Genomic DNA, 21,679 nt, shown 5'->3' with positions numbered 1-21,679 from the left:
GTAGACATAGTAAACCTTACTCCAAATCTAAGCACAAGTGAAATAAGTTTCCTCCAGTCATATGGTCTTGATAATAAATAAAAATGACAAAAACATTTCCATAAACATTAATCTCTACTTAGGCAGAGTACATTGTACAATTCTTACTATATCATAAGCATGTATTTATTAATCACTATTGGGGGCACGGGTGGTCCAGTTGTCTAAGGCGCCGCGATTCGCTGTGCAGAGTTGCGTCCCTTGGGCACGCTAGAAACCTATGATTGTGGGTTCGAATCCCGGTTCGCCCCGATTATGTTTCTAGGTTTGTCAGCACCATACCCGTGCTCGTGGGTTTCACCGAAGTGGTCGACGTCTGAGACCTGCATCACTTCGGGCTTTCCTCCCACATTAAGCTGACACGCCGTGATATGACTGGAATACTGTTAAAAGCGGCGTTAAACCCAACTCACTCACTCACTCACTATTAATAACTATCAAATAGTGGGGATACCATATGTCTTGAAAAGGTGAGCACAACCTGCCCTACTGGTGGAACTCATCACACCTATTTAAATTCTATAGTAAGGCCTTGGGGTCAGAAGCCAGGCGCTGAGATCGTATCCTGTTAGTGACTCGGTTGTTCTTCAGCCTTTTTACCACCGATGTTTACAGGTCTTTACAGTGTTGTCACTACTCGTAGTGTACAGTACATTCACCCTGTGAACTGTGCCGCCTCCGTGGTCTTGTGGTAGAACGTCTGCCCGGAGAGCGGAAGGTCCGGGGTTCGATCCCCGGCCGCGCCATACCAAAAGACGTTAAAAGATGGTACTTGTTGTTACCCTGTCTGGCGCTTGGCATTAAGGGGCTAAAACAAGGACTGGTCGGCTCGGAGTCAGTATACTGTGTCTGAGTGGGGTATTCATGTTAAACTGCGGCATGGTATCTCAGTGAGCTAGCACTATAAATCGGCATCAGTCCGGACTAGTACAAGCAGCCACACACACACACGTGCATGCACGTCACTATATAAGTGCAATAATCTTGGACGCGACGTTAAACCCAATTTCACCTCACCTCACACCCTGTGAACTGTAAAGAACCCACTTGTCTGATGGTAGATGACCAGATGGTGGTAACACGAATACATACATACACCCGTAACACAAGTGTCAAAACATGTGGTGTCACCCTGGGCCAGTGACTTGGCTCAAATGTATGAACTGCCACTTGGAGCTTGGGATTGGGTTCCTGATATGTGAGGTGCTCCCACAGACATCTAGGGTTGTATACTCCCAAGGGAGTTGAGAAAGATAGCTGGAATGCAAACGGATCCACTAGACGGAGAACAAATAAAATCACATTTGAGCAGATACTAGTACCTGGATACCAGCAGTATATTAATGTATAACATAATATTCAAATAATATTAAAAGGAAAGTCTCTTCTGTTTTTCTCTTTCAAATTTTCCGTGTCAAACTTTTGAAGTTGCATGATTAGAAAGCACATTCCGACTGTCACTTTCCTGATCTAGTATGCTACTCTCTGATTGGTTGGATGAAAGGTTCTGATGTGACCTGTAATGGGATCTCCTGTAATCAGATCTTTGTTTAGCGGCACCAAGAACTAAGATCTGATTTTAATGACACTGGGAATTGACTATTTGATGATTATTGAATGATATCAGTTTATCGATATTCCTAAGCTAAAGTAAAACTTCTTGGCCAAATTCTCTTACTGTATTCGACGTAATAAGCGCCCCGCTCTGATAAGCGCCCACGCCGATATTTGCTAATATATTGGCGAGTGAACAATCGCAATTAGCACCACTTCTGATTGATCAATGTCCACAATTCATGTATGATACGCAGTCATGTGTTATATGCACCCTCAGTTATGGGGAATTAAATTCAGGAATAATATATCTGTCGTATATAAATATTTCAGGCTGTCAGCATAAACCACGAAATTTACGATCTTTCAATTCTTTTATTTTCACCTAAATAATATTCAAATAAGAGCCCCAAAATCAAAATACTGTATTCCACGTAATAAGTGACCCGTGAAGATTCCGGGGTAGAATGGGTCTTCAGCAACCCATGCTTGCCGTAAAAGGCAACTATGCTTGTCGTAAAAGGCGACTAACGGGATCTGGTGGTCAGGCTCGCTGACTTGGTTGATACATGTCATTGATCCCAATTGCGTGGATCGATGCTCATGATATTAATCACTGGATTGTCTGGTCCAGACTCGATTATTTACAGACCGCTGTCATATAGCTGGAATATTGCTGAGTGCGGCGTTAAACAACAAACCAAACCAAAACCCAAAAAATATTACGTGGAATACAGTATTTTGATTTTTGATTATTTATTACGTTGAATACAGTATTTTGATTTTACCAATCCAAGCAGAAATTGTGATTCATATGCATAAAGATACCGATCGGCAAGAAGGGGAGTGCAGTTGGTACCAAAGGGGATGCTTAATTCTTGCTTAAATGTCTCTTCCTCAAGTTTCACATAGGTGTTATCAATTGGGATTCAAGCATATTTGGGGGCACGGGTGGCCCAGTCTAAGGCGCCGCGATTTGCTGTGCAGAGTTGCGTCCCTTGGGCACGCCAGAAACCTATGATCGTTGGTTCGAATCCCTAAGGCAACTATGCTTGTTGTAAGAGGCGACTCATGGGATCGGGTGGTCAGACTCGCTGACTTGGTTGATGCATGTCATCATATCCCTTTTGTGTGGATCAATGCTCATGATGTCAATCACTGAATTGTCTTGTCCAGACTCGATTATTTACAGACCGCCGTCATGTAGCTGGAATATTGCCGAGTGTGGCGTTAATTACATTAAGTAATACGTTACCACTGTTATACCGAGGCTGTTGTCTCCCACAACTGCTGCTATAGCGAAATCTACCACAGAGATCTCAATTACCTCATGCAGCACGTGCGTAGCCACCTAGCTGCCATGTGACACCCTTCACTCTTGTCTCCTTCGTCTGCTTAGCAAGACGTGTTTTCTCCTGCTGAAGCGTTCCTTGAAGATTTGGTGATATTTATTATAGTTTATTCTCTAATAAACTGTGCTTTTATGGGGCGTTGCGGTAGCTACGCTTGGTTATAATTTTCCCACCAAACGGAAATTTTTTCCCGCCCTTTTTTCTATATACTTGCGGGGTTCGCGTATGCACGTTGTGTTTTACGTTTCCCCTGTTCTTGTATGTTTTGGGGGTTAACATAACTTATTTCTTTAATAAAAGTTATATGTGTATGTTATATGTTCACATTGCTCGTTTATTTTCTTGTGAAAATGTTCGTTTGTGAATCATTGTGGTGCGTGCGTTGTAACCATGTTTTGTTCTTTGTTTATAGCAAACAATCAATGTCTGACATGGATATGTCCCCAGTATCCACCCCCTCTACCCCTGCTCCTCGGAGTTATGGGGTGTGCAGAAAGTTTTTGTCGTCCCGGGATCCCCACGATCGTTGCCCGCGGTGCAGGGTTCCTTGCGGGGACACCCGGTGCATCCTGTGCGAAGGTCTGGGGCCTGCGGATTTTGAGCGGTACTGGCTGTACGTACAGTCCGTCTCCACCCCTGTGGTGGCCGGTTCGTCCGGTCGGGGTCCCCGTGCGGGTACCACCTCCTCGGCTGCGGCGGATCCCCTTGCGGCCCTCGGGCTGTCTGGGGATTCCGTCGCCGCATTGTTGTCGAAACTTGTGGATTCCAAGCTGGCGGCCTTATCGCAAGATAGGCCGCTGGCTGTTCCGTCCCCGGCCTCTTCGGTGGCCGCGGGGTCGGACGCGGGGTCCACCGGTAAAGCGGCGGATCTCTTGGCGGCCCGTGTGCTGTCCGGGGATTCCGTCGCTGCATTACTTGCATAACTTGTGGACTCCAAGCTGGCGGCCTTATCTCAGGATAGGCCGCTGGCTGTTCCGTCCCCGGCCACTTCGGTGGCCGCGGGGTCGGACGCGGGGTCCACCGGTACGGCGGCGGCTCCCGTGGTCACCGGTCCTTCCCCCGAACCGTTGCTCCCGCTATCGGTTTAGGACCGCGTGGCCATGGTTTATGACCTCTTTGAGGACATGCCCCGGCCGGTACCGCGGGGAATCCACGACTGTGGGTTCCTCCGAGGTATACGATGAGTCTTCCGACACGGCTTTCCCCGCATCAACCTTGCTGCGCGGTTTCAAGCCTTCCTTGGAGAACGCCTTCGCGGCGGCCTCCGGTCGGGGTCTCCCGTTGCCTCCGACGTCGTGGAGAAAGGGTTTATTCCCGGTACATGACCTTGCCTTTCCCGAGGCTGGTCCTACCGCGGAGGCCCATGTTGAGCGGTTGGGTGTCCGTGCCCCACCGGCTGCTACGGTAACGCAAGCTACCTTGCACCAGCTGGACGCCCTCGCTCGGCACTCCATGTCTCACGGAGACACTTACTTGGCTGCAGCGGCCCGTCTGGTCGAAGGTTCTCCCACGGACCGTGACCAGCGCATTTACAACTGCCTGCTCAGTTTAAATGCTTCCCTGGAGTACGTTGCCGAGGACTCTCGGCACACACTTGCTCTTGTTGGGTCCCTGCATAGGCGCCTGGGTGCCGCTCCTAACCGGAGCGCGCCCCAGGCTGCTGCGGCCGGTAGGTCTAAGGGGTCGGGTTCTTCTTCCTCTGGGAAGTAGCCCCGCCCTGAGGGCTCCGGTATGGGCAATCAGCTGCCCTTTCGCGGGAAGACGGGGAACTGGGGGAAGCCCAAGTCGTCGACGGACGGCAAGGGCCCCTCCAGGTGACTCTCATTGGAGGGGTTCGTATGCCGACAGCGCCAACTTCGGTTGGCCCTTAGGCGAACCCGAGTCACTTGGCCCTGGACAGTTGCGCCTGTCGCAACCTGTCAGGGCCCCCTCTCCTTCCCCAGTGGGAGCCAGACTCCAGACTTACTGGGAGAATTGGGAACAAGTGTTCGACGACCCGTGGGTGGTCAACACGATTCGGTACGGCTATCGGCTTGATCTCAAAGCGAATCCGCCGCTCACCGTTGCCCCGTTGGCAGGTTTCGATTCGGAAACCGATCTTCCCATCCTCGCCGATGCCATCGGCAGGTTGGTGGAGAAGGGGCAGTACGGGAGTTAGCTCTACCAGAAATAACACCGGGGTTTTACTCCAGGATATTTCTCGTTCCCAAGTAGGACAGTGCCGAACTCAGAATGATTCACACGTCCGCTCCCTGGCTGTTCACCCGGTTAACCACCCCCATAGTGGGGTTCCTCCACAGGAGGGGTGTCCGGTACTTCGCGTACCTGGACGACTCGCTAGTAGCAAATCGAATGACGGACACCCTGTCACGCCATCTCGATTTCGCACGTCGGCTCTTGGAGCAATTTGGGTGGATTATCAATCTCCCCAAGAGCGAGTTAACCCCTTCTCAGAACTTGCTGTTCATCGGAGGTCGGTTCAACACGGTGTCCCATCGCCTCTTTGTCCCCCCAGACCGGTGGCACAAAATTCAGGCGATGATTGCCAAAGTCTTAGCGGTGCAACAGACTGTTCACTTTTGGGAAAAGCTGTTAGGGCTACTTGTATCAGCCCAGGACTGCACCGCACGGGGTCGTCTCCAACTCCGCCCGCTGCAACGGTTTTTAATCCAGTTGTTAGCAACGGAGGTGAACAGTGCGACCGTCGCCCTCCCGGATCGGCTCCGACCGCATCTGGAGTGGTGGACGGTCCCTTACATTGTCTTATCAGGAGTCTCTATGCGGCCCTACCGGGCCACGTTGACCCTGTATACAGACGCCTCTCTAGTGGGCTGGGGCGCCCATCTAGAGGGGGAGGTGAGCTCGGGGCTGTGGTGCTTAGACGAACTAGGTCTTCACATCACTTGTCTCGAGTTCAAGGCAGTGATCAACGCAGTCAATCACTGGAAGCATCGTCTCGTCGACGCCCGGCTCATGCTGGCGACCGACAACACGACGGTAGTGTCCTATGTGAACAAACTGAGGGGAACCCACAGTCACTCGCTACTCGATCTCACGTTCGAGTTTTACGCTCTGGTGGACAGTGTCCCGTGCCAGATACGCGCCCGTCACATCCCAGGTGTGCGGAACGTACTGGCCGATGCTCTATCGAGGCCTCAGGATCCGAGCCCCACAGAGTGGATGCTGAACCCAGTAGTGTTTCAGTGGCTGTGCGAACGTTTGGGTCGTCCGATGGTCGACCTGTTCGCAACGCGGTTCAACAATCAACTCCCGTTGTTTGTATCACCAGTCCCGGTCCCGAGGGCCATCGATCACGATGCTCTCGCGTTAGACTGGACGGGCTTGGTCGCTTATGCTTACCCGCCGACAGCGTTGATACCACACATTCTAAGCCGGCTCCGAGGAGTTCGCTGTCGAATGTTACTGATCGCGCCCATGTGGCCGAACAGATCGTGGTACCCCGACTTGCTGACCCAGGTCACGCAGTCGCCACTTCCACTGCCTGTGAGACCGGATCTCTTGATCCACCCTCACAGCCGTCAGCTTCATCCAAACGCAGGGCAGTTCAATCTGCACGCGTGGATGTTGTCACCGAGCGTCTGAGGAGTAAAGTTTTTTCTCGCCGGGCGTCTCGGGCATACGTTAGTATGCATCGTGATTCTACCCAGAAGGTGTATAATGCACGTTGGGTTATTTTCACGAAGTGGTGTTGTAAACATCACATTCATTCGCCAGATAAGGTATCTGTGCAGGATATTGCTCGTTTCATGTCTCACTTGCGAGAGACCCGGAAACTCTCCGGGGGTTCCATTGCCAACTATGTCTCGTCCGTTGCTACGGTACGGGACGTTGCTATGGGTACCAGTCTCTCCAAAGAGCCGGTGATACGGGGTATTATCAAGGGTTTCAAACAGCACGATCTTAAGAAGGGCCGCCTTCGGGCACCGGCCTGGGATCTTTGGCTAGTGTTGCAATCACTTACGGAAGCTCCGTATGAACCCTTGCATAGTGCTTCGTTCCGGCATGTGACTTGGAAAACAGCATTTCTCCTCTCCTTTGCCACGGCGGCACGTGTATCCGAAATTCATGCACTCGATGTCGCCAAGGTACGATTCGATAGGGGTGACGAAGGAGCGGTCCGCCTGGGCCTGCTCATGGGCTTCGTCGCCAAGAATCAGAGAGTCGGGCAAACGGAGAGAGAATTCACTGTAAGATCACTCAAAGAAATCTTACATCCTGCTGATACTGAGGACAGAGCGCTGTGTCCGGTTAGGGCCCTAAAGTATTATCTTAAGGCTTCGAATGAACGTAGACAAGGGCGTGACCGTCTGTTCATATCGTGTAACCCTAATCGCACGGTTGACATACCTCGCAACTCGATTGCGTTGTGGCTTCGTTCTGTCATCAATCTGGCGTACCGGTCTCGGGGGTTACCGGTAGCGGGGTCAAACCCGCACGAGATCAGGGCGCTAGCGGCAACATTTGCCCTACACTCGAATATCTCTGTTCGCAGAATATTACGAGGTTGTTACTGGCGTTCTGACTCGGTTTTTGCCAATCATTACCTCAAACAGGTCGCTGATGCCGTCGTGGAGAGTGTGCACCGTCTTGGCCCGCGGATCGCGGCGCAAGCGGGCACCTAAGGGGTGTGCCCAGCGCAATTCCGAACTCCTCAGGCGTCTGACCTTGCACGGTGGTCAATCTGGGTCTACTCCAATGTTCCCACTGCCGTGGGTACAGGAGTTGGGGTCCCGCAAACCAGCGCACTCACACCACAGGTGAGGGCGGCTTTTTGTGTGCTTTGTCCTTATTTGTATTTTGACAATTATGTCTTTAATTGTCTGTCGTGTATCCCAACCTTGTGATGCATGCTTACAAATACTGGAATTAGGTCACGCGCCTAATGCATACTTTAAGTAGGCTTGCTCTGGGATATACGGTCTGAATGAAATTAATTTCCCTCTTTTCGACTGTTTAACCTGATCTAAGATTAAGCTCACGCGGATACAGTGTTCTCATCCGCTGCGGCGATGAAATACCTATCCAGTGGGGCCGTTTGGAGTCACCAATCGTTTTGGCAATGACGATTGAGCCTTACGGTATGCGCTTGACAGTGCTTTGGTATTCCTATAGGGTAACGCCTAGCTAGGTGCATGCGCATCGAGTGCTTCCGCCTTGGTGTTTACTTCCGCTGGTCGGCAGGAACGCTAGCAGTCAGGATTCGGGTTGTAGGTGCTCCCCACCGCCTACTGTGGTAGTCAGCCTCGGTATAACAGTGGTAACGTATTACTTAATGTAATTTGTAGAATTTTCCTATTCGGAATATTCTATAAGTAATACGTTACCACTGGGCTGCTGCCCGCCCGTCCGTCCCCCGAGCACTTGCTCTCGCAGGAGACAAGAGTGAAGGGTGTCACATGGCAGCTAGGTGGCTACGCACGTGCTGCATGAGGTAATTGAGATCTCTGTGGTAGATTTCGCTATAGCAGCAGTTGTGGGAGACAACAGCCTCGGTATAACAGTGGTAACGTATTACTTATAGAATATTCCGAATAGGAAAATTCTACAAAACAATAAATAAACCAACAAACAATAAACATTTAAATTCTGATTTCATTTTCTTTCATTTTGGACAAATTGTCTTGAACTTCTGAAGACAGACATGTAACGTAACATTTGAGGTCACTGCATCAAAAGACCCTAACTTTTATAGGCATGCGTTGATTGAGAGATTCATGTTTCAGATTTGAGGAGAATATGCAGTCATACAATCTGCTAGGAGTAACATCCGCTGGCAGCGGAATCAACTACGGAAGCAGTACACAGGTATGTTTGTGTTGTGAGAGTTACCTCCCTTTGACCTGTAGGAATACATGGTGGGTCAGTTATAAACTGCCACTGGTAGCTTGTCCTTCCGAGTGTCGTTGTGATGGTGTGTGAGAGTTACCTCCCTTTGACCTGTAGGAAAACATGGTGGGTCAGTTATAAACTGCCACTGGTAGCTTGTCCTTCCGAGTGTTGTTGTGATGGTGTGTGAGAGTAACCTCCCTTTGACCTGTAGGAAAACATGTTTGGTCAGTTATAAACTGCCACTGGTAGCTTGTTCTACCGAGTGTTGTTGTGATTGTGTGTGAGAGTTGCCTGCCTTTGACCTGTAGGAATACATGGTGGGTCAGTTATAAACTGCCACTGGTAGCTTGTCCTTCCGAGTGTCGTTGTGATGGTGTGTGAGAGTTGCCTCCCTTTGACCTGTAGGACTACATGGTGGGTCAGTTATAAACTGCCACTGGTAGCTTGTCCTTCCAAGTGTTGTTGTGATGGTGTGTGAGAGTTGCCTCCCTTTGACCTGTAGGAATACATGGTGGGTCAGTTATAAACTGCCACTGGTAGCTTGTCCTTCCGAGTGTCGTTGTGATGGTGTGTGAGAGTTGCCTCCCTTTGACCTGTAGGAATACATGGTGGGTCAGTTATAAACTGCCACTGGTAGCTTGTCCTTCCAAGTGTCGTTGTGATGGTGTGTGAGAGTTGCCTCCCTTTGACCTGTAAGAATACATGGTGGGTCAGTTATAAACTGCCACTGGAGGCTTCTCCTTCCGAGTGTTTGTGAGTTGCCAGCCAGGGACTGTCTACCCTCCCACGGTGCTGCTAGAGTTCTGGGCAGCCTACTGTAATAGTATTGTTTGTGTGTTGCCAGCCAGGGACTGTCTACCCTCCCACGGTACTGCTAGAGTTCTAGGCAGCCTACTGTAATAGTATTGTTTGTGTGTTGCCAGCCAGGGACTGTCTACCCTCCCACGGTGCTGCTAGAGGTCTGGGCAGCCTACTGTAATAGTATTGTTTGTGTGTTGCCAGCCAGGGACTGTCTACCCTCCCACGGTGCTGCTAGAGTTCTACCCCCTGGCAGCCTACTGTAATAGTATTGTTTGTGTGTTGCCAGCCAGGGACTGTCTACCCTCCCACGGTGCTGCTAGAGGTCTGGGCAGCCTACTGTAATAGTATTGTTTGTGTGTTGCCAGCCAGGGACTGTCTACCCTCCCACGGTGCTGCTAGAGTTCTGGGCAGCCTACTGTAATAGTATTGTTTGTGTGTTGCCAGCCAGGGACTGTCTACCCTCCCACGGTGCTGCTAGAGTTCTACCCCCTGGCAGCCTACTGTAACCATGTGCTCACTGCCTTCAATGACCTCCGCCTGTGTGCACCGGTCAATCTTGCCTGTGAAATAGCCGATTGTGTCCAGCAGTCATTGCTCGAAGTTAACAGGGTCATCCTCGCCTTCTTCAGGTCAGTGCACGGTCCATCCAGCCCCCATCTGAAGGTCCACCCACTGAAGCTGTATCAAATACAGCATCCCATCTACATGCATCACTCTGATACAAATACAGCATCCCATCTACATGCAGCACTCTGATACAAATACAGCATCCCATCTACATGCAGCACTCTGATACAAATACAGCGTCCCATCTACATGCAGCACTCTGATACAAATACATCCTCCATCTACATGCAGCACTCTGATACAAATACAGCGTCCCATCTACATGCAGCACTCTGATACAAATACAGCATCCCATCTACATGCAGCACTCTGATACAAATACATCCTCCCATCTACATGCAGCACTCTGATACAAATACATCATCCCGTCTACATGCAGCATTCTGATACAAATACATCCTCCCATCTACATGCAGCACTCTGATACAAATACATCCTCCCATCTACATGCAGCACCCTGATAGAAATACAGCATCCCATCTACATGCAGCACTCTGATACAAATACATCCTCCCATCTACATGCAGCACTCTGATACAAATACATCATCCCATCTACATGCAGCACTCTGATACAAATACAGCATCCCGTCTACATGCAGCACGCTTACACAAATACATCCTCCCATCTACATGCAGCACTCTGATACAAATACATCCTCCCATCTACATGCAGCACTCTGATACAAATACATCCTCCCATCTACATGCAGCACTCTGATACAAATACATCCTCCCATCTACATGCAGCACTCTGATACAAATACATCATCCCATCTACATGCAGCACTCTGATACAAATACATCCTCCCATCTACATGCAGCACTCTGATACAAATACATCCTCCATCTACATGCAGCACCCTGATACAAATACAGCATCCCATCTACATGCAGCACCCTGATACAAATACATCCTCCCATCTACATGCATCACTCTGATACAAATACATCCTCCATCTACATGCAGCACTCTGATACAAATACATCCTCCATCTACATGCAGCACTCTGATACAAATACATCCTCCATCTACATGCAGCACTCTGATACAAATACAGCATCCCATCTACATGCAGCACTCTGATACAAATACATCCTCCATCTACATGCAGCACTCTGATACAAATACAGCATCCCATCTACATGCAGCACTCTGATACAAATACATCCTCCCATCTACATGCAGCACCCTGATACAAATACATCCTCCATCTACATGCAGCACTCTGATACAAATACATCCTCCATCTACATGCAGCACTCTGATAGAAATACATCCTCCATCTACATGCAGCACTCTGATACAAATACATCCTCCATCTACATGCAGCACTCTGATACAAATACAGCATCCCATCTACATGCAGCACCCTGATACAAATACATCCTCCATCTACATGCAGCACTCTGATACAAATACAGCATCCCATCTACATGCAGCACCCTGATACAAATACATCCTCCATCTACATGCAGCACTCTGATACAAATACATCCTCCATCTACATGCAGCACTCTGATACAAATACATCCTCCATCTACATGCAGCACTCTGATACAGATACATCCTCCCATCTACATGCAGCACCCTGATACAAATACATCCTACATCTACATGCATCACCCTGATACAAATACAGCATCCCATCTACGTGCCACACTTCCTTCGTGTAGGTTTACATACACTCTCTACATTTATGATACTTTCAGCCATTGTCTGATTTATTGACCTGTGATAATTACTGTTTCCAGAGCTGAAGAGACGACCTTCAACTTGCAGGAGGGGGAGCAGTTCGGTCAGTTCTGCGCCACGTACATCACGGACCTCCTCCCCTACCTCAACAAGTGTCTGCAGGTGCTCTTCCCTGCCTCCCAGCTGGCTCAGGCCCTGGGTGTGTCGGTCACAGAGCTCCACAAACTGGTGAGTCCATGCAAGCCTCTGTCGTTCCACAAATTGGTGAGTCCATGCAAGCCTCTGTCGTTCCACAAACTGGTGAGTCTAAGCAAGCCTCTGTCGTACCACAAACTGGTGAGTCCATGCAAGCCTCTGTCGTACCACAAACTGGTGAGTCCATGCAAGCCTCTGTCGTTCCACAAACTGGTGAGTCCATGCAAGCCTCTGTCGTTCCACAAACTGGTGAGTCCATGCAAGCCTCTGTCGTTCCACAAACTGGTGAGTCCATGCAAGCCTCTGTCGTTCCACAAACTGGTGAGTCCATGCAAGCCTCTATTGTTCAACAAACTGGTGAGTCCATGCAAGCCTCTGTCGTTCCACAAACTGTTGAGTCCATGCAAGCCTCTGTCGTTCCACAAACTGGTGAGTCTAAGCAAGCCTCTGTTGTTCCACAAACTGGTGAGTCCATGCAAGCCTCTGTCGTTCCACAAACTGGTGAGTCCAAGCAAGCCTCTGTTGTTCCACAAACTGGTGAGTCCATGCAAGCCTCTGTCGTTCAACAAACTGGTGAGTCAATGCAAGCCTCTGTTGTTCCACAAACTGGTGAGTCCATGCAAGCCTCTGTCGTTCCACAAACTGGTGAGTCTAAGCAAGCCTCTGTCGTTCAACAAACTGGTGAGTCCATGCAAGCCTCTGTTGTTCCACAAACTGGTGAGTCTAAGCAAGACTCTGTCATTCCACAAAGGGGCGGTCAGGTAGCCTAGTGGTTAAAGCGTTCGCTCGTCACGCCGAAGATCCGGGTTCGATTCCCGACATGGGTACAATGTGTGAAGCCCATTTCTGGTGTCCCCCGCCGTGATATTGCTGGAATATTGCTAAAAGCGGCGTAAAACCAAACTCACTCACTCACTCATTCCACAAACTGGTGAGTCCATGCAAGCCTCTGTCGTTCCACAAACTGGTGAGTCTAAGCAAGCCTCTGTCATTCCACAAACTGGTGAGTCTAAGCAAGCCTCTGTCATTCCACAAACTGGTGAGTCTAAGCAAGCCTCTGTCGTTCCACAAACTGGTGAGTCCATGCAAGCCTCTGTCATTCCACAAACTGGTGAGTCTAAGCAAGCCTCTGTCGTTCAACAAACTGGTGAGTCTAAGCAAGCCTCTGTCATTCCACAAACTGGTGAGTCTAAGCAAGCCTCTGTCATTCCACAAACTGGTGAGTCTAAGCAAGCCTCTGTCGTTCCACAAACTGGTGAGTCCATGCAAGCCTCTGTCGTTCCACAAACTGGTGAGTCCATGCAAGCCTCTGTCATTCCACAAACTGGTGAGTCTAAGCAAGCCTCTGTCATTCCACAAACTGGTGAGTCTAAGCAAGCCTCTGTCATTCCACAAACTGGTGAGTCTAAGCAAGCCTCTGTCATTCCACAAACTGGTGAGTCCATGCAAGCCTCTGTCGTTCCACAAACTGGTGAGTCTAAGCAAGCCTCTGTCGTGGCCTGTTTGTTGGGTATCCAGCATCCATTGTAAATATGATCTCCTCAGAAACAGCTGGACCAATGAAGACGCAAGCTCACATGCTTGTTTCCACCAATGATAACACCTGAATTTGTTCAAGAGGTTCAAATCCAATTTTCAATATGGCCGCCTCAGCAGACATATTAAAAAACCTGATAACGGTGTCATTTTTGTAAGCCCGTCACTGCAGTAGCCTGTTTGCAGAGCTTAGTACTATCGCTGCCATCATTTACCGTTCCCCACTGTGCTAGGGGACCTTTGGCATGTATGTTGTTCAATGTGAAGATTCGGGTTAGAATAGGTCTTCAGCAACCCATGCTTGTCGTAAGAGGCGACTAACATGATCGAGTGGTCAGACTCGCTGACCTAGTTGATGCATGTCATCATATCCCAATTGCGTTGATCGATGCTCATGGTATCAATCACTGTATTCTTGATCCAGACTTGATTATTTATAGAAAACTGTCGTATAGCTGCTATATTGCTTAGTGCGGTGTTAAACAACATACAAAACAAAACAAGGTTTCACTAGATAGACACAATTTTATGGATAACAACTTCTTTAATACTGTAAAATTCGACGTTTCGGTATAGATCCTTATACCGTTGTCAAGGATCTATACCGAAACGTCGCTTTTTACAGTATTAAAGAAGTTATTATCCATAAAATTGTGTCTATCTTGTCATCCGCCAACTTCTAAGTAATGCCTATCAAACAAGGTTTCACTAACTTCTCTTTCACTTTTCAGGGCAGTGTGGGCCAGGTTGACCTGAAGGCTGTTCTGAAGCAGGTCAGCCATCTCATACCTGTTGTCAAGGAAAGCCCTACACCAATTTCAAGCTCAACAGCAGCTCCTCACAACCCATCCTCCCCTCCAAATCAGCCTGCAAATAAAACTGAAACAAGTGTTCTCCGAGCTCAAGACACAGATGCTACTGGGACAACAACTGTTCCCGGATCTCAAGACACTGACACTACTGGGACAACAACTGTTGCCAAATCTCCAGACACAGATACTAGTAGTACAACAGATATTCCCAGATCTCCAGACACGGATGCCACTGGGACAATACCTGTTCCCAAATCTCCAGACACGGATGCCACTGGGACAACAGATATTCCCAGATCTCCAAACACGGATGCCACTGGGACAACAGATATTCCAAAATCTCCAGACACGGATGCTACTGGGACAATAACTGTTCCCAAATCTCCAGACACAGACACTACTGGGACACCAACTGTTCCCAAATCTCCAGACACGGATGCTACTGGGCCAACACCTGTTCCCCAATCTCCAGACACAGATGCTGTGGTCCATAGTGATGATGGAAGGGTGACACATACAGATACTACTACTGTGGCAGCTACTCCGGATGGCCCTGACAGAGTCCCGGTGGTTGCAGGTCCAGATACTTCTGTAGATGCTGTTGCCCCTTCCTCTGCTGATGGCTGGTCCAATTCTTGGGGGGACAACGACTTCAGCATTGACCTTGACTCGGTCCAGCTGACCGGTGGGGCACCCGCGGGTATTGATATTGGGCTGGCCTCGAGTTTAGTGGACAGCGTGCTACAAGGGGGGACAACCTCTGTGGGTGAAACCGGGGATGTGAAGAAACAAGACTGAATCTGTGTTACCATGGTTTCTGCAAAAATAGAACTCAGCTCAGACTGTTTCAACCTTTTGTAGTGTCACTGCAGATGGAAATCATGGTGAATGATTTTCTGTTGCTGGTTCGTGAGGTGTGGCCACAGATTTCTGTAACCATGGATACTTTGTTATGAAAGAAACATTATTAGTTTTTACTGAAGTTAACCTCTATAATCTACCATTAACTTATTACTGAGAAGACCCTCTCCGTGGTCTAGCAGATGGAGTGTCTGCCTGGAGAGCGGAGGGTTGTTGATTGATCCCCGGCCACGTCATGCCTGGTGTTTGGCATTGATGGGATAAAACAATGACTGGTCGGCTTAGAGCCAGTATACTGTGTCTGAGTGGGGTATCCATGTTAAACTGCTGCATACTATCTCAGTGGGCTGACACTGTACGGTCGGCATAAGTCTGGACGACTACAAGCGGCCACACAGAAACATGTGCATGCATGTCGTTATAGAAGTGCAACAATCTTGGATGCGACTTTAAGCCCTATTTTACCTCACCTCATAACTGAGCAAATGTTTTGGATATGTTCATTTTGTTTTGAGTGTAACCATGGTAACACATTCTTCAGAAATGTGACAACTGGGAAGTAGTGTCAAGGGACTTGTTATGTGGGCTTTCATATCTATATTTTGTTGATTAAATATTCAAATTCTTTACAATGTTTGTGTCTTCTTGGATCCAGTTCACCCATACAGATACGTACTGTATTTGTCCTGGAAGTGATGATATTCTGTACCTTTCTGTGTTGATACAGTGTAATATTCAGCTGACAGTGCTGATACTGTTATACCCAGCTGACAGTGTTGATACTGTTCTACCCAGCTGACAGTCTTCATACAGTGTTCTACCCAGCTGACAGAGTTATATACAGCTGACAGTGTTGATACTGTGTTGTACCCAGCTGGCAGTGTTTATACTGTGTTATGACCAGCTGACACTGCTGTTACTGTGTTGTACCCAGCTCTCAGTGTTGATACTGTGTTATACCCAGCTGACAGTGTTGATACTGTGTTATACCCAGCTGACAGTGTTGATACTGTGTTATACCCAGCTGACAGTGTTGATACTGTGTTATACCCAGCTGACAGTGTTGATACTGTGTTATACCCAGCTGACAGTGTTGATACTGTGTTATACCCAGCTGACAGTGTTTATACTGTGTTATATCCAGCTGACAGTGTTGATACTGTGTTATACCCAGCTGACAGTGTTTATACTGTGTTATATCCAGCTGACAGTGTTGATACTGTGTTATACCCAGCTGACAGTGTTTATACTGTGTTATATCCAGCTGACAGTGTTGATACTGTGTTATACCCAGCTGACAGTGTTTATACTGTGTTATACCCAGCTGACAGTGTTTATACTGTGTTATATCCAGCTGACAGTGCTGTTACTGTGTTGTACCCAGCTCTCAGTGTTGATACTGTGTTATACCCAGCTGACAGTGTTTATACTGTGTTATATCCAGCTGACAGTGCTGTTACTGTGTTGTACCCAGCTCTCAGTGTTGATACTGTGTTATATCCAACTGGCAGTGTTTATACTGTTTTATGTCCAGCTGACAGTGTTGATACTGTGTTGTACCCAGCTGGCAGTGTAGATACAGTGTTATACCCAGCTGACAGTGTTGATACTGTGTTATACCCAGCTGACAGTGTTGATACTGTGTTATACCCAGCTGACAGTGTTGATACTGTGTTGTACCCAGCTGGCAGTGTAGATACAGTGTTATACCCAGCTGACAGTGTTGATACTGTGTTATATCCAGCTGACAGTTTTAATACTATGTTGTACCCAGCTGACAGTGTTTATACTGTGTTATGTCCAGCTGACAGTGTTGATACGGTGTTATACCCAGCTGACAGTGTTTATACTGTGCTTTCGCTCGTCAGATACCACAACTATTCACTCGTTTCATAAAATTTGTATTAAATGGGAGCTTGTTTAATATTCTATATATATCAAGCTGACAGTGTTGATACTGTGTTATATCCAGCTGATAGTGTTGATACTGTGTTATACCCAGCTGACAGTGTTGATACTGTGTTGTACCCAGCTGACAGTGTTGATACTGTGTTATATCCAGCTGATAGTGTTGATACTGTGTTATACCCAGCTGACAGTGTTGATACTGTGTTGTACCCAGCTGACAGTGTTGATACTGTGTTATATCCAGCTGACAGTGTTGATACTGTGTTATATCCAGCTGACAGTGTTGATACTGTGTTATATCCAGCTGGCAGTGTTTATACTGTGTTATACCCAGCTGACAGTGTTGATACTGTGTTATATCCAGCTGGCAGTGTTTATACTGTGTTATACCCAGCTGATAGTGTTGATACTGTGTTATACCCAGCTGACAGTGTTGATACTGTGTTGTACCCAGCTGACAGTGTTGATACTGTGTTATATCCAGCTGATAGTGTTGATACTGTGTTATACCCAGCTGACAGTATTGATACTGTGTTGTATCCAGCTGGCAGTGTTGATACTGTGTTATACCCAGCTGACAGTGTTGATACTGTGTTATATCCAGCTGACAGTATTGATACTGTGTTGTATCCAGCTGGCAGTGTTGATACTGTGTTATACCCAGCTGACAGTGTTGATACTGTGTTGTACCCAGCTGACAGTGTTGATACTGTGTTATATCCAGCTGATAGTGTTGATACTGTGTTATACCCAGCTGACAGTATTGATACTGTGTTGTATCCAGCTGGCAGTGTTGATACTGTGTTATATCCAGCTGACAGTGTGAATACTGTGATACCCAGTTGACAGTCTTCATACAGTGTTATACCCAGCTGACAGCGTTGATACTGTGTTGTACCCAGCTCGCAGTGTTGATACAATTTTATATTCAGCTAACAGTGTTGACACAGTGTTATACCCAGCTGGGAATAACAGCATCAACAGTGCCAGCTGTCAACTGGGTATAACACAGTGTCAACACTGTCAGCTGGGTATAACAACATATAACCACTGCCAGCTGGGTACAACACAGTATCAACACTGTCAAGTGTTATACCCAGCTACCAGTGTTTATACAGTGGTATACCCAGCTGACAGTGCTGATGCAGTGTTATACCAAGCTGACAGTCTTCATACAGTGTTATACCCAGCTGACAGTGTTATATCCAGCTGAAAGTCCTAATACAATGTTATACCTGGCTGGGAATAACAGCATCAACAGTGCCAGTTGTCAACTGGGTATAACACACTATCAACACTGTCAGCTGGATATAACAGTATCAACCCTGTCGGCTGGGTACAACAGTATCAACACTGCCAACTCGGTATTACACAGTATCAACTCTGCCAGGTGGATATTACAAAGTACCAAAACTGTCAAGTGTGACACCTAGACTACAGTGTTTATACTGTTATATCTTGCTGACAGTGTTGATACTGTTATAACCAGCTAATAGTGTTCATACTGTTATACACAGTTGACAGTGTTGATACCGTGTTGTACCCAGCTAACAGTGTTGATACTGTGTTATACCCAGCTGGCAGTGTTGATACTGTGTTATACCCAGCTGGCTCTGCTGATACTATGTTATATCCAGCCGACAGTGTTGATACTATGTTGTACCCAGCTGACAGTGTTGATACTGTGTTATATCAAGCTGACAGTGTTGATACTGTCTTGTACTCAGCTGGCAGTGTTGATACTGTGTTATATCCAGCTCGCAGTGTCGATACAGTGTTATATCCAGCTGGCAGTGTCGATACAGTGTTATATCGAGCTGACAGTGTTGATACTATGTTATACCCAGTTGACAGTGTTGATACTATGTTGTACCCAGCTGACAGTGTTGATACTGTGTTATACCAAGTTGACAGTGTTGATACTGTCTTGTACTCAGCTGGCAGTGTTGATACTGTGTTATACCCAGCTGACAGTGTTGATACAGTGTTATTCCTAGCTGGAACTGTTGATGCTGTTATTCCCAGCTGACAGTGTTGATACTGTTATGCCCAGCTGACAGTCTTCATACAGTGTTATACCAAGCTGACAGTGTTATATCCAGCTGACAGTCTTGTACTCAGCTGGCAGTGTTGATACGGTGTTATAACCAGCTGACAGTGTTGATACTATGTTGTACCCAGCTGGTATTATTGATACAGTGTTATACCAAGGTGACAGTGTTGATACAGCGTTATACCCAGCTGACAGTGTTGATACTGTTATACCCAGCTGAAAGTGTTGATACTGTGTTATACCAAACTGACAGAGTTGACACTATGTTGTACCCAGTTGGCGTTGTTGATACTGTGTTATATGCAGCTGGAACTGTTGAAGCTGTTATTCCCAGCTGGCAGTGTTGATACTGTTAGGCCCAGCTGGCAGTGGTGATACTGTGTTGTACCCAGCTGGCAGCGTTGATACTGTTATACCCAGCTGGCAGTGTTGATACTGTTATACACAGCTGGCAGTGTTGATACTGTGTTATGTCTAGTTGACAGTGTTAATACTGTGATACCCAGCTGACAGTCTTCATACAGTGTTATACCCAGCTGACAGCGTTGATACTGTGTTGTACCCAGCTCGCAGTGTTGATACAGTTTTATATTCAGCTAACAGTGTGGATACAGTGTTATACCCAGCTGGGAATAACAGCATGAACAGTGCCAGCTGTCAACTGGGTAAAACACAGAATCAACACTGCCAGCTGGGTACAACACAGTATCAACACTGTCAAGTGTTATACCCAGCTAACAGTGTTATGTTCAGCTAACAGTGTTAATACAGTGGTATACCCAGGTGACAGTGCTGATACAGTGTTAAACCCAGCTCACAGTGTTGATACAGAGTTATACCCAGCTGACAGTGTTGATACTGTGTTATACCCAGCTGACAGTGTTGGTACTGTGTTATACCCAGCTGACAGTGTTGATACTGTTATACCCAGCTGGCAGTGTTGATACTGTTATACCCAGCTGGCAGTGTTGATACTGTGTAATGTCTAGCTGGAACTGTTAATACTGTGATACCCAGCTGACAGTCTTCATACAGGTTTATACCCAGCTGACAGCGTTGATACTGTGTTGTACCCAGCTCGCAGTGTTGATACAGTTTTATATTCAGCTAACAGTGTTGATACAGTGTTATACCCAGCTCACGATACTATGTTGTATCCAGCTCGCAGTGTTGATACAGTTTTATATTCAGCTAACAGTGTTGATACAGTGTTATACCCAGCTGATAGCGTTGATACTGTGTTGTACCCAGCTCGCAGTGTTGATACAGTTTTATATTCAGCTAACAGTGTTGATACAGTGTTATACCCAGCTGGGAATAACAGCATGAACAGTGCCAGCTGTCAACTGGGTATAACACAGTGTCAACACTGCCAGCTGGGTACAACACAGTATCAACACTGCCAGCTGGGTACAACACAGTATCAACACTGTCAAGTGTGATACCCAGCTAACAGTGTTATGTTCAGATAACAGTGTTGATACTGTGTTATACCCAGGTGACAGTGCTGATACTGTGTTATACCCAGCTGGCTGTGTTGATACTATGGTATATCCAGCTGACAGTGTTGATACTATGTTGTATCCAGCTGACAGTGTTGATACTGTGTTATACCAAGCTGACAGTGTTGATACTGTGTTGTACCCAGTTGACAGTGTTGATACAGTGTTATTCCCAGCTGGAACTGTTGATGCTGTTATTCCCAGCTGACAGTGTTGATACTATTATACCCAGCTGACCCTGTTGATACTGTCAAACACAAAGCTGACAGTGTTGATAATGTGTTGTACCCAGCTCGCAGTGTTGATACAGTTTTATATTCAGCTAACAGTGTTATGTTCAGCTAACAGTGTTTATACAGTGGTATACCCAGGTGACAGTGCTGATACAGTGTTATACCCAGCCGACAGTGTTGATACAGTGTTATACCCAGCTGACAGTGTTGATACTATGTTGTACCCAGCTGGTATTATTGATACAGTGTTATACCCAGCTGACAGTGTTCATACGGTATTTCACCCAGCTGACAGTGTTGATACAGTGTTGTACCTAGTTGACAGTGTTGATACTGTTATACCCAGCTGACAGTGTTGATACAGCGCTATACCCAGCTGACAGTGTTGATACTGTTGTACCCAGCTGACAGTTTTGATACTATTATACCCAGCTGAATTTAAAGTGCTGATACAGTGTTATACCCAGCTGACAGTGCTGATATAGTGTTATACACAGCTGACAGTGTTGATACTGTTATACCCAGATGGCAGTTTAGATGCAGTATTAAACACAACTGACAGTGTTGTTACTGTGTTATTCCCAGCTGACAGTGTTGATACTGTTATACCCAGCTGACAGTGTTGATACTGTTATACCCAGCTGACAGTGTTGATACTGTT

The 21,679-nt window shown here is 47.3% G+C and overlaps 1 protein-coding gene across 1 annotated transcript in view; it reads left to right on the top strand.

The window, feature by feature from the left end:
* Positions 1-15,949, top strand: part of LOC124128146 (conserved oligomeric Golgi complex subunit 8-like) — a 61,705-nt gene extending 45,756 nt beyond the window's left edge. Inside the window, exons 9-12 of the mRNA XM_048402141.1 lie at positions 8,690-8,771; positions 10,041-10,225; positions 11,978-12,146; positions 14,381-15,949. Of these exons, the coding sequence (XP_048258098.1) occupies positions 8,690-8,771; positions 10,041-10,225; positions 11,978-12,146; positions 14,381-15,259 (1,315 nt within the window). The 3' untranslated portion in view covers positions 15,260-15,949. The remainder of the gene's footprint in view (positions 1-8,689; positions 8,772-10,040; positions 10,226-11,977; positions 12,147-14,380) is intronic.
* Positions 15,950-21,679: the final 5,730 nt, after the last annotated feature.

Source organism: Haliotis rufescens, unplaced genomic scaffold, assembly GCF_023055435.1.
Source record: "Haliotis rufescens isolate VD_foot unplaced genomic scaffold, xgHalRufe1.0.p SCAF_24, whole genome shotgun sequence".
Classification (NCBI taxonomy): Eukaryota; Metazoa; Mollusca; class Gastropoda; order Lepetellida; family Haliotidae; genus Haliotis; species Haliotis rufescens.
The sequence above is the reverse complement of the archived record's forward strand: the minus strand, read 5'-3'. Positions and strand labels throughout refer to the sequence as shown.